Consider the following 17,178-nt stretch of genomic DNA (forward strand, 5'->3'; position numbering starts at 1 on the left):
GACTTTTGATGTATGATTCTTTACAGCATATTTATTGACATGCTAAAAACTCTCAAAAGTTTGTAACTAGACCATGAAAAAAATGGATGGTTTTTCAAGGATGGAAGATGGTTCCTTTCACATTTGTTACATGAACAGCAAATTGTGACTTCATAGTATATACACGGAAAACAGAAACATTTATAAAAACATGGGGCAGAGATCACTTTACAAGAGCTTACACAATTGGAAGGCCCTATAGACCAATCATCTTTTCCCCTATATGATTCAATCTGCTAATCCTGAGTTAAACTTATAGAGAATTCGTAAAATCAGAAATTATAATAGATAATATCAAAGTAACCTATATAGTAACATAGTAGATGAGGTTGAAAAAAAGACCAAAGTTCATCGAGTTCAACCTATACAAATCTAATATACTTACAAAAAAGCTCCAGTTATAATCCCATTAAAAGGTGACCCATTTAACACACGCAAACCAGTGATGTGCAGTCACTAGAGGCAGGTGAGGCAGTGCTTCACCTCTCATATGGGCAAAAATATATATATTTTTTATTGGCTTAAAAAAATAAAAATTGCAATTTTTTTCCCCAGCATTTTTTTTCACAGCTAGATGTTGTGCAATGGAGAGGCACAAGCAGGTCTGCCCACCATTACACAACATGCTGCGCCACCTACTGGATGAAAGTGGTTAAGATCATTGCATGGCCCATAAGTGCTTTATTTGAGACAGTCCTATTTGGGCTGACCCAATCCAGTGAGAGGCATTAGTAAGTGGAACTTAGGGTTGGGGCTGGATGTTAAATCATATAAAACAAAACAAAAATGGAAAAAAACTACTTTCATATATTTTGTTGCTTTCCTGTGAACCTGCTAGCTTTGCTAAAGTGAAAAAGAGAGTTCTGTATTTCCCCTCTAAGTGCAGTGGAATGTTCCACTGTCACTTCCTTAATACAGACAGAGGCAGATCAGGAAGAGAGATGCAGTCAATGAGCAGTGTTTTAGCCACATCTTAGTAAGTTCTGCAACCTTAGATTTCACTGAAAGGGATTCTGTTAGTGAAAATTATAATTTAATGAATGTTGTTTAGTGTTTTTTTTTTTTTTTACTGTTCTACAACAGTTAAATGATCGTTTTTGTATTTTGTTTCCTCAAACTTTACACCCACTAACTTAGCAGCTTGCCTCTGTACTGCACACTAAATTATAGACTCACTTTCTGAACTCTCTGTAGCTCTGCTGTTTTATTACTTAAAAATGCAATGGTCCCTCTCCCCCCCCCACCCTTGTGTGTGTGTCTCTCTATCTATCTATCTATCTATCTATCTCTCTTCTTATGTGTTGTTCTCCCCCCTCTTTCTCTTTCTGTCTCTCTTCCTCCCCCTCTGACTCTCTCATCCCTTATGTGTCTCTCTAACCCTCTGTGTTTGATTGTCTGTCTCTCTCTCTTTCTCTCTCTCTAACTCTCTGTGTGCGATTGTCTCTCTCTCTCACACCCTCTGTGTGTGATTGTGTCTCTCTCTCTTTCTCTCTAACCCTCTGTGTGTCTCTCCCCCATCTCTCTCTCCCTCTCCCCCCGAGTGCTTTTCTGTGTTTCTGTCTACCTTTTATTTATTTAATTAATGAATTGGAAGTGCCATCTGAAGGCGTGGCTTTATTTAAAGGGGTGGGGTCAAGCGCCTCACCATCTTTAAATTTCACCAGCCGCCACTGGATCAAGACATTTTTATATTTACTCAATAATGAAAGAATCTATAAGCATAATTTGCAGCATTAAAGTAAAAAGTATGTTTTAAACATATTTTAACCCTTTGAGTGCTAATGACGGCTCTGAGCCGTCACAGAGTTTCTCACTCTGGTGCTAATGACGGCTAAGAGCTGTCATGAGCACTCTCCCACCTTGAGGGAGATCTGGGGGCTCCTTACTGATCCTACCCCAGCGATTGTGCCTGTAGAGTGACAGGCATCGACGGGGCTTCACATGATGTGCGGTGACGTCACATGCAATTACGTGATGACGTCACCGTGCAACTTTATTTATACTTAACAATGTTAAGTATAGGAGGAGGGGGCATGCTGCTTAGAAGCCAGTATCTCAGGCATCTAAGCAGCTACAGACCCCCAAGACCCATTGTTGGAAAGGTAATCACCTAACCTTTCCAACAGTGTAAGTCTTGGGGGTCTGTAAAAAGAAATAAAAATGTTTATTTATTTTTTTTCAAAAATAAAAATAAATAAATAAAATATTAGCACCCAGGTGGGAAATTGCTTAGCAGCCAAAGGGTTAATGGGCATGGATTTCTATATCTCATAATCAGAGCTAGCATTTTGTTATCTGGCAAGTGTTTCTGTTACAATCCTTTAGACTAAAATCAGATGTTTACTAAGTTGACCAGTTTTCCAAGAAACCATTTAAAGGGACATGAAACCCATATGTTTTCTTTCATGATTTAGAAAGAGCATGCAATTTTAAATAACTTTCCAATTTACATCTAATATCTAATTTTCTTCATTCTTTTCATATCCTTTGTTGAAAATCATATCTAAATATGCTCAGTAGCTGCTGATTGGTGGCTGCACAGAGATACCTCATGTGATTGGCTCACCCATGTGCATTGCTATTTCTTCAACAAAGGATATCTAAAGAATGAAGGCGTATCCTAGCCACTGCCTCACCAGCCTCTGACGTCACTGCACGTCACTGACGCAAACATATCCCTGAATTCTGTTTCTAGACAGAAATCTATCTAAACCATTTTTAAATGTATCTAAGATATTGGCATTTACTACCTCCTTTTGGTAAGGAGTTTGGTAAGTCTTCAATTAAATAACGTGTTCAATGTTTTCAGTTAGATAATAAAATTCTCTATCTTTCTATTTTTGAAAGAAGTGGAAAGTAAGGATTTATAATGTATTTAAAATCACTTAATGTAACACATTCAAAGCTATAAAAGTAACACCAAAAAAAAAAAAAAGATTTGCAAGGGCCCATTTAATTTTACCTCCGCTTTCCCATAAAATGAGCATAAAAATTAGGACGTGGAATGTTTATAAAATACACAGACAAACTAGATGAAATATATAGTTATGCATATTTTCAAAGTACATTTTGTTTTTCTTCCATGCCTGAATGAAAACCTCCAGTTTATTTTTACTTTACTGGAGAAGGCTGGAGAAATAAGTTGTTTGCACAAGGACTACAGAGTTAAGCATTTTTTTTTCTCTGCAGATGTGAATGAGTGTGAGGTTTACAAAGTAGAGGGGGCACCGCAGCTCTGCATGCACACCTGCATCAACATTCCTGGGTCTTATCGATGTTCTTGCCCTTCTGGTTACAAGCTACTTGAAAATGGGAAAAGCTGTGAAGGTAAGAATTATAGCGCATAGAGGTGTTGTTTATACTGTGAGAAAAGTCATCTTCAAGTTCAAAATGGTTCCAGTCTGTTTACAATTCTTTTTATAGTTTCAAATATTTTTTTTGGTTTGAAATTATTTGACAGATATTTTGCATTGACAAACCTCACCGACTGTATTCTAATCCCTCAGAAAAAAACGCTTATTGACCTAGTTTCCACATGATTTAAAAAAAATATCTGGTATAAAAGAAAATTCATCTTTCTATACAATTTTTAATGAACATAAATCAACGCAGCAACATTCATCCATTATATAGTTTGCCAGCTTTTGCTGTAACTTTGCTTGTCCAAAATAAGCGATAGTCCCTTTATCATACTTAAGTATGATGAAATTTACTTTAGCCTGCAACATTCTACATAGTGATTTGTTAGCTCAGAGCACAAGTCCATTTACATCTGTCTCTAACTGGTCACAGCAAAGGAGGCAAGGAATATGTATTCTACCAGGCTTTTCAAGAGGTATATAGCTGATCTGCTCTTGATTTATAAAATATTATACTCTATGCTAAAAAACAATCATGTTAATGATTTTAAAACATATTTTATAAAGTAGTTTTTAATTGATGATATATGATTTGATTCAAATCTTCCTTTAAGACTTAAAGCCTGAGGATATCATGCCAATTTTCACCTGGGTATAACTCACAGAATTAGCTAAGAAAAGGGGCTGAATCATGAATTACCGGAGATTTATGAGCTTACCTCCATAGAAAGTAATGGCGCTCTCTAGAATGCAGTCTCACAGGGGAAATCAAATGTGACAGGGAGCACTCTGTACTGATAGCAACTTTTTTTTTTGAAGCACATACAAATCAAATTACATTGTTTTTAGTCTACTTTACCTTGCATTTGTTCCTAGTTTTGAATACGTGTCTATTGATCTTTACTTTAATAAGAGCAATGCATATTTTGAAACAAACTCTCCAGCATACATTCAGCGAGATTAAACTATAATACCTTCAGATTAATGAGCTTATATCATTCCAGTACCAATTACAAGAAAACTGTATAAGCCCAAGGAACCAAAACTGGATTGGCCTACCAGAATACCAGGAGATTTCCCAGTAGATCCCAGCAGCTGTGGTTATCCAGCTACAATTTAAGGGGGTGGTGCTGCTGGTAAGGTGTTGCAGTTGGATCACCTCTCTTCTTTTCTCTTCTGAGCTATTCATATTAAAGGGACATAAACCCCAATATTTTTCATGATTCAGATAGAGCATACAATTTTAAACAACTTTCCAATTAACTTCTGTTATCTAATTTGCTCCATTATCTTGCTATCCTTTGAGAATGAAGAAAAATTAATAACAGAAGTAAATTGGAAAGTGGTTTAAAAATGTATAATCTATCTGAATCATAAAATTAAAAAAATGGGTTTCATGTCCCTTTAAGGTCCCATAGTATTTCCTTGTAAGATTTATTTCTAAGACCATAATACTATTTAGTAGCCCTCCATTGAATTGTCTAGTTAATTCACAGTGTGAGTCTGGAGTGACACACTGTTTTGAGTCTCTTCTCCAGTTCACATTATGGATAATCATTTTCACACTGTGAAAGGGAGTCATGGTTGAAATTGGGTTGTAGGGTGCCTATATAACAACAATCTGACATTTTTTATTATTAACTATCATAATTTAATTTTGGAAAAAATAATGGAGGAAGGATTATCTCTGTAATCCATTTGAGATAAATGGGGCATCCTCTATCTGAATCATGAACATTTCATTTTCACTTTACTGTCCCTTTAAAAAAGACTGTGCATTAGCTTGGGCATCTGCTATAATTGAAAGATACTTCCCTACCTGGTGAGTCATAGTGTTATACACCTGATTTGAGATACTCGGGTCTTGTTTGCATTGCTGTTGTAAACTATGTAAACTGGTGGGAACATAAAACATCACCATAAACCTTAAAGGAAATACTTGTTGTTACCACCATTTTACACAGTTTATAACAGCAATGCAAACTATACTTTAATATTTTCTGCCAACCGCAATATGATCACCATCCAATTTCTTCTTATTTATACTTAGCTGTTCCTCATTGGGGTAACAGAGTAAGATAGTTGGTTAGACTAATATGGTCTCCTGCATCTTTTTCCTGTTTTAGTATGACATTGGTCTTACATTTCTGGTTATTTTATTATGGGAACAATTGTCGCCTTAGTGGTTCTTAGAGCACGTGTACTTTGTCATTCATCTGAAAATGCCTTCTGCTTCAAAATTGGCTGATATTTGCACAAGGGGGGTATTTTGTCTATTTAGTTTTCCAGTAATACATAGATGAACAAAGTTTAAATTTAGTTTCCCTATAAACAAACAAATCAGTCTCTAGAGTTCTTACTGTGCTTTGTCTTTCAGAAACAAGACAATTGGTTTAATCCATTTATTCCACTTAATCCACTTTGTTGGCTGAGTTTGCATGAAACAACTTGATATATGACTCTTTAAATACCAATCCTTTATTTTTTGCCTTAGTCTACCATAATGCAGATATTCCTTGTAATGCTTCTATTAATATATTGCCAAAGGTGACACAGACCTATAGAAGAACCAGATAGATAAGAGCCTTCACCAAATAAAGATACAAAGAGAATGAAAAAATGATAATAGGAGTAAATTTAGAAAGCTGCTTAAAATTGTGTTCTATCTGAATCATGAAAGTTTAATTTTGACTATACTATCCCTTTAACTACAATTCTTGCCGCCAGCTTCAAACCTCAACCATGCAGCCTGCCTTTTGCCCTTATAGCTGCCTGTCTGTGCATTTTGATACTACCTACTGACTGCATTACTGATAACTCACTGATGCTGCCCTGCAGGCTTATATCCAGGATGTTCAGCTAGCATTGTTACAGCTTGGACTTTAAACCTGATTTTGTATCTTCACAAGGTTCTTTAAAACTACAGCCCCAACAAATAGGGATCTACTGTATATCTGCCATACTTACTGTCCATTAATGTAGCTGAAAAGCCAAAATGACAGAAATAGTAATTTGTAGACATGATCTGTCATTAAGTTATAGCTAACCTATGACTCTGCCAAAGAGAGTTCACCTCAAGCCATGTCCAATAGAAAACCTTGCAAGCAGTTGCCCCTCTTAAAGAGAAATCCCAGTCAAAATATAAATGCACATAGATTTATTGCATCTTTGAATAGAAACATATTTGCAATATACATGTATTGGCAAAAATGCTTCTTTAAATAATGCAGCTACTCAGATAATCAGTGGGGTTTGTATCATGTCAGCAGTTAACAAATGGAGTCATTACCAGATGGTACAAGCACCTTAAGCTCTCTGAACAAGTGATGTGTTTAAAATGCTGGTGCACGGTGCATACTTAAATACACTTTTGAAACAGCTATTGCTTTTCTTAGTTTTGCTAATAAATGTATATTACAAAATTGCTTCTGTTCAATACCGAAATGCACCCATGTGGTTTCCAATTTTGGCTGGAATATCCCTTTAACAGCAGGCACTATTTAACCCCTTAAGGACCAACGACATACAGGGTATGTCCTACAAAAAAGGTCCTTAACGACCAAGGACGTACCCTGTATGTCGTTGGTGTCTTCAAGAGGTGGAAGAGATCCAGCCGCTTTCATGTTATTGCAGTGATGCCTCAATATTGAGGCATCCTGCAATAACATTTAAAAGCCATCTGAGGCAGAGAGAGCCACTCTGTGGCCCTCTCGGCATCAGACAGCGATGGCCACGATCGTTTGTGGGTGGGAGGCGGGTGGGCGGCCATCGTTGTGGGTTGCGCGTTAGAGGGGGTGGAATCACGTTTGGGGACTCCGGGAGTGTGCACGGGCATGCACGGGCGTGCACGGGGGCAGGAGCGGGTGGGAACTGCTACACTATGAAACCCTTTGTAAAATAAAGTGGGAGAGAGGAGGGAGGGAATTTTGATCTAAGGGATCTGGGAGGGGGTGGGGAGTTTGTTATTGAGGGGGGAAAGCTACACTACAGAAAAATTATAATAATGAAAAAAAAAACATTTTATGGCAAACTGGGTACTGGCAGACAGCTGCCAGTACCCAAGATGGTGCACAATAAGGTAGAGGTGGAGGGTTAGAGAGCTTTTTGGGGGGGGATCAGGGAGGTTGGGGGCTAAGGGGGATCCTACACAGCAGAATATGTCTAAGATAGCGGGGACAATTGTGGGGTGGGGGAGGAAAGAGAGCTGTTTGGGAGGGATCAGGGGGTGTAATGTGTCAGGTGGGATCTCTACACTAAAGCTAAAATTAACCCTGCAAGCTCCCTACAAGCTACCTAATTAACCCCTTCACTGCTGGGCATAATACAAGTGTGGTGCGCAGTGGCATTTAGTGGCCTTCTAATTACCAAAAAGCAACGCCAAAGCCATATATGTCTGCTATTTCTGAACAAAGGGGTTCCCAGAGAAGCATTTACAACCATTTGTGCCATAATTGCACAAGCTGTTTGTAAATAATTTCAGTGAGAAACCTAAAGTTTGTGAAAAAGTTTGTGAAAAAGTGAACGATTTTGTTTATTTGATCGCATTTGGTGGTGAAATGGTGGCATGAAATATACCAAAATGGGCCTAGATCAATACTTTGTGTTGTCTGCTACATTACACTAAAGCTAAAATTAACCCTACAAGCTCCCTAATTAACCCCTTCACTGCTGGGCATAATACACGTGTGGTGCGCAGCGGCATTTAACAGCCTTCTAATTACCAGAAAGCAACGCCAAAGCCATATATGTCTGCTATTTCTGAACAGACGGGATCCCAGAGAGGCTTTTACAACCATTTGTGCCATAAGTGCACAAGCTGTTTGTAAATAATTTCAGTGAGAAACCTAAAGTTTGTGAAAAAGTTAACTATTTGTTTTATTTAATCGCATTTGGCGCTGAAATGGTGGCATGAAATATACCAAAATGGGCCTAGATCAATACTTTGGGATGTCTTCTAAAAATATATATATACATGTCAAGGGATATTCAGGGATTCCTGAAAGATATCAGTGTTCTAATGTAACTAGCGCTAATTTTGAAAAAAGTGGTTTGGAAATAGCTACTTGTATTTATTGCCCTATAACTTGCAAAAAAACAAAGAACATGTAAACATTTGGTATTTCTAAACTCAGGACACAATTTAGAAACTATTTAGCATGGGTGTTTTTTGGTGGTTGTAGATGTGTAACAGATTTTCCGGGTCAAAGTTAGAAAAAGTGTGTTTTTTTCCATTTTTTCCTCATACTTTATATTTTTTCTTTATAGTAAATTATAAGATATAATAAAAATAATGGTATCTTTAGAAAGCCAATTTAATGGCGAAAAAATTAAAATGCCTTGGTCCCAAATGGTCAGAAAATGGAAAAGTGCTGTGGTCCGTAAGGGGCTAAACATATTTATTATTCAAGTAGGAAAGTTCTTAGGGCCCCATTTGATATGCAGCGTTGCCCGCAAAAGCCGGCGACGCTGGTTTTTGCGCAGGTTTGGTATCACATATACGGCGTAGCATACAACTTACGCCCGTATATTTCACCCGTCGCCCGCAATTTTTACTCCCATAGGCTAACATGGGACCGTGTCGTAAGTCGGTATCCAATATCCAGCGCAAGGCCTTACGTGGCGAAAATGGAGAAATCTTACTCCATTTTCACCTCGCCATAAAATGCAGCCGTAGCAGGCCTTGCGCTGAGTATGGGAGCACCGTAACTCCCTAAAATGCCTTCCAAAAAAAACCTAACACCTAACGCATGCGCAAGGTCTATCTACCTGTCAACCGCAATCCCCCACCGCAATAACTAATAAAGTGTTTAACCCCTAAACCGCCACTCCCGGACCCCGCCGCCACCTACATTAAATTTATTAACCTCTAATCTGACCCCCCTACACCGCCGCCACCTACATTAAATTTATTACCCCCTAAACCTAAGTCTAACCCTAACACCCCCCTAACTTAATTATTATTTAAATAAATCTAAATAATATTACTATTATTAACTAAATTATTCCTATTTAAAACTAAATACTTACCTATAAAATAAACCCTAAGATAGCTACAATATAATTAATAATTACATTGTAGTTATTTTAGGATTTACTTTTATTTTACAGGCAAGTTTGTATTAATTTTAACATGGTACAATAGCTATTAAATAGTTAATAACTATTTAATAGCTACCTAGTTAAAATAATTACAAAATTACCTGTAAAATAAATCCTAACCTGTTACAATTACACCTAACACTACACTATCAATAAATAAATTAAATTAATTAACTACAGTTAGCTAAAATAAAATACAATTAAATAAAATAAACTATATTACAAAAAAAAAAACACACTAAATTACAGAAAATAAAAAAATTACAAGAAGTTTAAACTAATTTCACCTAATCTAAGACCCCTAATAAAATAAACCCCCCCAAAAAATAATAAAATGCCCTACCCTATACTAAATTACAAATAGCCCTTAAAAGGGCTTTTTGCGGGGCATTTACCAGCTCTTTTACCTGTAAAAAAAAAGACAATACCCGATCAACATTACAACCCACCACCCACACACCCCTACTCTAAAACCCACCCAATCCCCCCTTAATAAAACCTAACACTACCCCATTGAAGATCACCCTACCTTGATCCGTCTTCACCCAGCCGGGCACCAGTGGTCATCCGATCCGTGCAGAAGTCTTCATCCGATGGGGCAGAAGAGGACATCCGGACTGGCAGAAGTCATCATCCTATCCGGGCAGAAGAGGAAATCCAGACCGGCAGAAGTCTTCATCCTATCCGGGCAGAAGAGGACATCCGGACCGGCAGAAGGCTTCATCCTATCTGGGCATAAGAGGACATCCGGACCAGCAGACATCTTCATCCAAGCAGCATCTTCTATCTTCATCTATCCGATGAGGAGCGGCTCCATCTTGAAGACCTCCGGCGCGGAGCATCCTTCCTGGCCGATGGACTAATGACGAATGATGGTTCCTTTAAATGACGTCATCCAAGATGGCATCCCTCGAATTCCCATTGGCTGATAGGATTCTATCAGCCAATCGGAATTAAGGTAGGAAAAATCTGATTGGTTGATTTAATAAGCCAATCGGATTGAAGTTCAATCCGATTGGCTGATTGGATCAGCCAATAGAATTGACCCCTAATCTGCCGCCCCCAATGTCGCCACAGCCTACCTACATTTATTAACCCCTAATCTGCTGCCCACAATATCGCCGCCACTATATTAAATGTATTAACCCCTAAACCTAAGTCTAACCCTAACCCTAACCCCCCCTAACTTAAATATAATTACAATAAATCTAAATAAAATTACTACAATTCACTAAATTATTCCTATTTAAAACTAAATACTTACCTATAAAATAAACCCTAAGATAGCTACAATATAACTAATAGTTACATTGTATCTAGCTTAGGGTTTATTTCTATTTTACAGGCAACTTTGTATTTATTTTAACTAGGTACAATAGTTATTAAATAGTTATTAACTATTTAATAAATACCTAGCTAAAATAAAGACAAATTTACCTGTAAAATAAAACGTAACCTAAGTTACAATGACACCTAACACTACACTATAATTAAATTAATTACCTAAACTAAATACAATTAATTACAATTTTAAAAAAATGATCTAAAGTACGAGAAAAAACAAACACTAAATTACAGAAAATAATAAAATAATTACAAGATTTTTAAACTAATTACACCTACTCTAATCTCCCTAACAAAACAAAAAAGCCCCCCAAAATAAAAAAAGCCCTAGCCTACACTAAATAGCCCTTAAAAGGGCCTTTTGCCCCAAAGTAATCAGCTTTTTTACCTGTAAAAAAAAAAATGTACAAATACCCCCCAACATTAAAACCCACCACCCACACAACCAACCCTACTCTAAAACCCACCCAATCCCCCCTTAGAACACTAACCCCTTGAAGATCACCCTACCGTGAGACATCTTCACCCAACCGGGCAAAAGTGGTCCTCCAGATAGGCAGAAGTCTTCATCCAAGCCGGGCAGATGAGGTCCTCCAGACGGGCAGAAGTCTTCATCCAGACGGCATCTTCTATCTTCATCCATCCGGCGCGGAGCAGGTCCATCTTCAAGACATCCAACGCGGAGCATCCTCTTCATCCGACGGCCGATGACTGAATGAAGGTTCCTTTAAGTGACGTCATCCAAGATGGCGTCCCTTCAATTCCGATTGGCTGATAGAATTCTATCAGCCAATCGGAATTAAAGTAGAAAAAAATCATATTGGCTGATGCAATCAGCCAATAGGATTGAAGTTCAATCCTATTGGCTCATCCAATCAGCCAATAGGATTGAGCTTGCATTCTATTGGCTGTTCCAATCAGCCAATAGAATGCGAGCTCAATCCTATTGGCTGATTGCATCAGCCAATAGGATTTTTTTTCTACCTTAATTCCGATTGGCTGATAGAATTCTATCAGCCAATCGGAATGGAAGGGACGCCATCTTGGATGACGTCACTTAAAGGAACCTTCATTCAGTTGTCGGCCGTCGGATGAAGAGGATGCTCCGCGTCAGATGTCTTGAAGTTGGACCCGCTCCGTGCCGGATGGATGAAGATAGAAGATGCCGTCTGGAGGACCTATTCTTCTCGGCTTGGATGAAGACTTCTGCCCGACTGGTGGACCACTTCAGCCCGGTTGGGTGAAGACGTCAAATGGTAGGGTGATCTCCAAGGGGTTAGTGTTAGGTTTTTTAAGGGGGTATTGGGTGGGTTTTAGAGTAGAGTAGGTTGTGTGGGTGGTGGGTTTTAATGTTGGGGGGGTATTTGTACTTTTTTTTTACAGGCAAAAAATTACTTTGGTGCAATGCCCTGCAAAAGGCCCTTTTAAGGGCTATTTGTAATTTAGTGTAGGCTAGGTTTTTTTTTTATTTTGGGGGCTTTTTTATTTTGTTAGGGGGATTAGAGTAGGTGTAATTAGTTTAAAAATCTTGTAATTATTTTATTATTTTCTGTAATTTAGTGTTTTTTTTCGTACTTTAGATAATTTTTTAAAAATTGTAATTAATTGTATTTAGTTTAGGTAATTAATTTAATTATAGTGTAGTGTTAGGTATAATTGTAACTTAGGTTAGGTTTTATTTTACAGGTAAACTTGTCTTTATTTTAACTAGGAAGTTATTAAATAGTTAATAACTATTTAATAACTATTGTACCTAGTTAAAATAAATATAAAGTTGCCTGTAAAATAAAAATAAACCCTAAGATAGCTACACTGTAACTATTAGTTATATTGTAGCTATCTTAGGGTTTATTTTATAGGTAACTATTTAGTTTTTAATAGGAATTATTTAGGTAATTGTAGTAATTTTATTTAGATTTATTGTAATTATATTTAAGTTAGGGGGGTTAGGGTTAGACTTAGGTTTAGGGGTTAATATGTTTATTATAGTGGCGGCGGCAGATTAGGGGTTAATAAATGTAGGTAGGCTGCGGCGACATTGGGGGCGGCAGATTAGGGGTTAATAAATATAATGTAGGGTTCGGCGATGTTGGGGGCAGCAGATTAGGTATTCATAACTATAATGTAGGTGGCGGCGGTGTCCGGAGCGGCAGATTAGGGTTTAATATTATAATGTAGGTGTCAGCGATGTTGGGGGCGGCAGATTAGGGGTTAATAAGTGTAATATTTGGGGTGTTTAGATTTGGGGTTCATGTTAGGGTGTTAGGTGTAGACATAAAATGTGTTTCCCCATAGGAATCAATGGGGCATGCGTTAGGTGCTTCACGCTGCTTTTTTGCAGGTGTTAAGTTTTTTTCCAGCCGGCTCTCCCCCATTGATTCTTATGGGGAAATCGTGCACAAGCATGTTTAGCCAGCTCACCGCTAACGTAAGCAGCGCTGGTATTGAGGTGAGATGTGGAGCAAAATTTTGCTCTTCGCTCACTTTTTTGCGGTTAACGCCAGGTTTCTAAAAACCTGTAATACCAGCGCTGTCTGTAAGTGAGCGGAGAGCTTAAACTGCTCGTTAGCACCGCACCCCTCCTAACGCAAAACTTCTAGTCTAGGTGAATGTGTGTGCACAATTATTAGGCAACTATTAGTGTGCAGAATTATTATGCAACTAAATGAAAAAAAAAATGTTCCCATCTCACTTGTTTATTTTCATCTGCTAAAGTGAGAATAATAAACAAAAACTCAAAATTTACAAATAAACATTTCTGACATTTTTAAAAAAAAGACAGTGACCAATATAGCCACCCTTCTTTTCAATAACAGTCATAAGCCTTCCATCCATGGAGTCTGCCAGTTTCTTGAACTGTTGACGATCAACTTTTTGTGCAGTAGCAACCACATTCTCGCAGACACTGTTCAGAGAGGTGTACTGTTTTCCTTCACCGTAAATCACCCGTTTAGGAAGGGCCCACAAGTTCTCAATAGGGTTTAGGTCAGGTGAGGAAGGGGGCCATGTCATTATTATTTCATATTTAAGGCCTTTTCATGGCTAGCCATGCAGTGGAGTACTTCAATTCATGCGATGGAGCATTGTCCTGCATTAATACCATGGTCTTCTTGAAAGATGTATCACTGCTTGAAGAAAGTGTCTTCTAAAAATTGGCAGTAGGTTTGGGAGTTGATTTTGAGTCCATCTTCACCCCAAAAAGGTCCAACTAGCTCATCTTTAATAATATCAGCCCATACCAGAACCCCACCTCCACCTTGCTGGCGTTTAAGTTGAAGTGGAGCTCTGTTCCCGTTAATGATCCAGCCAAGGGCCCATCCATCTGGTCCGTCAAGAGTCACTCATCCATCAGTCCATAAAACCTTTGAAAAATCTGTCTTCATATATTTCTTGGCCCAGTCTTGACATTTTAACTTATGTCTTATTCAGTGGTGGTTGGGTTTCAGCCTTATTTACCTTGGCCATGTCTTTGAGCACTGAACACCTTGTACTTCTGGGCACTCCAGGTAGGTTGCAGTTCTGGAATATGACAGCACTGGAGGATAATGGGTTCCTGGAAGCTTCACCCTTGATTCTTCTCAAATATTTGACAGTTAATTTGTGTCTTTTTTCTCAACACAATTCTTGCAACCCTGTTGACTATTTGCAACAAAACTTTTGATGGTTCTGTGATCACGCCCCAATATCTTAGCATTTCAAGAGTGCTGCATCCCTCTGAAAAACTTTTTACAATTTTTAATTTTTCAGATTCAGTTAAATCTCTTTTTTGGCCCATTTTTCCTGAGTAAAAGAAGCTGCCTAATAATTATGCACACCTTGATATAGGGTGTTGATCTCCTAAGGCCACACCCTCCCTCGTTACACAAATAGAAATCACCTGATATGCTTAAATCCAATAAGCATTCAAGTTTATACAGCTTGGAGTTGGACAATATGCAGAAAAATTATGATTTGGTCAAAATACTCACTTGCCTAATAATTGTGCACACAGTGTACATTCATGTATATGTATATATATATATATATATATATATATATATATATATATATATATATATAGGAATACGTATATATTTGTGCAAAAAAACATCATATATATTGTAACAGGAACACTTTTAACCACAGTCTTCTAGGGCACAAATGCAGCACAGGACAGTCCACTGTAGTTTAAAAGGCTTTCACTGTAGTTTAAAAGGCAGTTCAGTTTCAAAAGAGGGAAATTATTACTCTGCAGCAATGTACTATATTTTCAAGCATATCCCAGAACTTCACAGCATTTCAACATGCTTTGCAAGAATAATGTCCTTTTTAGTAGTTCACAGAAACAAAGGTCTTTTAAACATACACACCAGCTCCTCTAGCTGAGTAACTCTCTCATAAGCTTCAGTCAGGCTTCTATTTAAACTCTCATGACTTCTAATTAACCATACCTGTGATTATCTGCTTAATAAAAAAACCTGAATGGACAGCTTCACAGCTGTCTGGGATAATGGCCCACCCTTCTCCCAATTATCCCAAACCTAGGGACCCAGAACACAGTTTACCAACTGCACAATCAAATACACACACTCTCTCCCTGAAGTTTTTAACTGAAAGGAGAAATACCATGCGTAATACTTGGTCTTACATATTTTCCATTTATAACAAGGCCTTGCTTTCTGTCACATATCCTCCCACCCAGCTCATACCCAATGGGTTGAGCAACCATGGGCATTAATGAATGTACCCGAGACAACCCATCAGCATTGCCCTGCAAAAGACTAGCCCTGTGCTTGACAGTAAAATTGAAGGGTTGCAAGATAAGAAACCACCTAGTAACCCTTGTATTTGTTTCCTTATTCTGGCTCATCCATGTGAGTGGAGCATAATCTGTTATTAATTTAAATTTTCTTCCCAACAGATAGTACCTAAGGGTTTCTAAAGCCCACTTAATGGCAATGCATTCTTTCTCCACTATAGAATAGTTATTTTCCTGTGGGATAAGTTTTCTGCTTAGGAAAAGTACAGAATGCTCTTCTCCCTGACACTCCTGCAAGAGAACTGCTCCTAAACCAACATCAGAGGCATCTGTCTGTACAATAGAATCTTTAGAGAAATTGGGGGTTACCAAAACTGGATAGGCACAAAGGGCATCGTTCAAATGCTTAAAAGCTTGTTCTGCTTCTGGGGAACATTTTATCTTAATTGGGGCCCTTGCTTTTGGGAGATCTGTCAAGGGTGCCGCAATTGTAGTGAAATTAGGGCTAAACCTTCTATAATGACTATTTATTCCAATAAAAGCTCTCACTTGTTTTTTAGTTAGAGGCTGCAGCCAGTTTTGTATGGCCTCTACTTTTGTTGTCTGAGGTTTAACTAACCCTCTACCAATAGTATAAGCCAAGTACTTTGCTTCCTGTAAACCAACAGTACATTTTTCTGGATTGGCAGTTAACCCAGCAGACCGTATTACATCAAGTACTGCTTGAACTTTTGGAAGATGGGATTCTGAATCTGTACTATAGATTTTAACATCATCAAAATATGCTGCCGCATAACGAACATGGGGTTTCAGACTTCTATCCATCATTCTCTGGAATGTTGCTGGGGCTCCATGTAAACCAAATGGCAATACCGTATACTGGAATAAGCCCTCTGGGGTTGAAAAAGCTGTCATTTGCTTTGCTTGACTAGTGAGAAGCACTTGTCAATACCCTTTTGTTAAATCAATTGTAGTGAGATAACATGCTTTTCCTAGCCTTTTTATCAACTCATCTACTCTAGGCATTGGATAGGTGATAGGTACCTCTTTGTTTCTCGTAATACAATCCTCAACCTCTTGCTTCTGATGTACAGATATGGTTTCAGATATATTCACCTCTGATTCAGTGACAGGGAGTTCTGTAGGTTTTAAGGCAACTAAAGCTTCTCTATCTTTCCAAGGTTTTAACAGATTTATATGATATATTTGCTCAGGTTTCCTTCTCCCTGGCTGACTTACTTTGTAATTGAGATCACCCACTTTTTCAATTATCTCATAAGGGCCCTGCCAAGTAGCCAAGAATTTTTTTTAATTGTAGAGACCAGAACTAACACCCTATCCCTAGGTTGGGGCACCCTGGGTCTAGCATTATGGTTATAGCTGTACTTTTGTGCTTCCTGTGCTTTCCCCATATGTTCCCTTACAATGGTCATGACAGCTTTCATATGGTCCTGCATTTGGGATATATGTTCAATAACACTTCAATAAGGTGTTGTCTCTTGATCCCATGCCTCTTTTACTATATCTAGTAGTCCTCTGGGATGCCACCCATATAACAGTTCAAATGGGGAAAAACCTGTAGAAGCTTGGGGAACCTCC

General features: G+C 38.1%; 1 protein-coding gene across 1 annotated transcript in view; it reads left to right on the forward strand.

Annotated features, from left to right (window-relative positions):
- The window catches only part of FBLN7 (fibulin 7), a 330,654-nt gene that overhangs the window by 280,011 nt on the left and 33,465 nt on the right, over positions 1-17,178 (forward strand). Inside the window, exon 6 of the mRNA XM_053711966.1 lies at positions 3,229-3,366. Coding sequence (XP_053567941.1) covers positions 3,229-3,366 — 138 coding nt within the window. The remainder of the gene's footprint in view (positions 1-3,228; positions 3,367-17,178) is intronic.

The sequence above is a fragment of the Bombina bombina genome, chromosome 4, assembly GCF_027579735.1.
Source record: "Bombina bombina isolate aBomBom1 chromosome 4, aBomBom1.pri, whole genome shotgun sequence".
Classification (NCBI taxonomy): domain Eukaryota; kingdom Metazoa; phylum Chordata; class Amphibia; order Anura; family Bombinatoridae; genus Bombina; species Bombina bombina.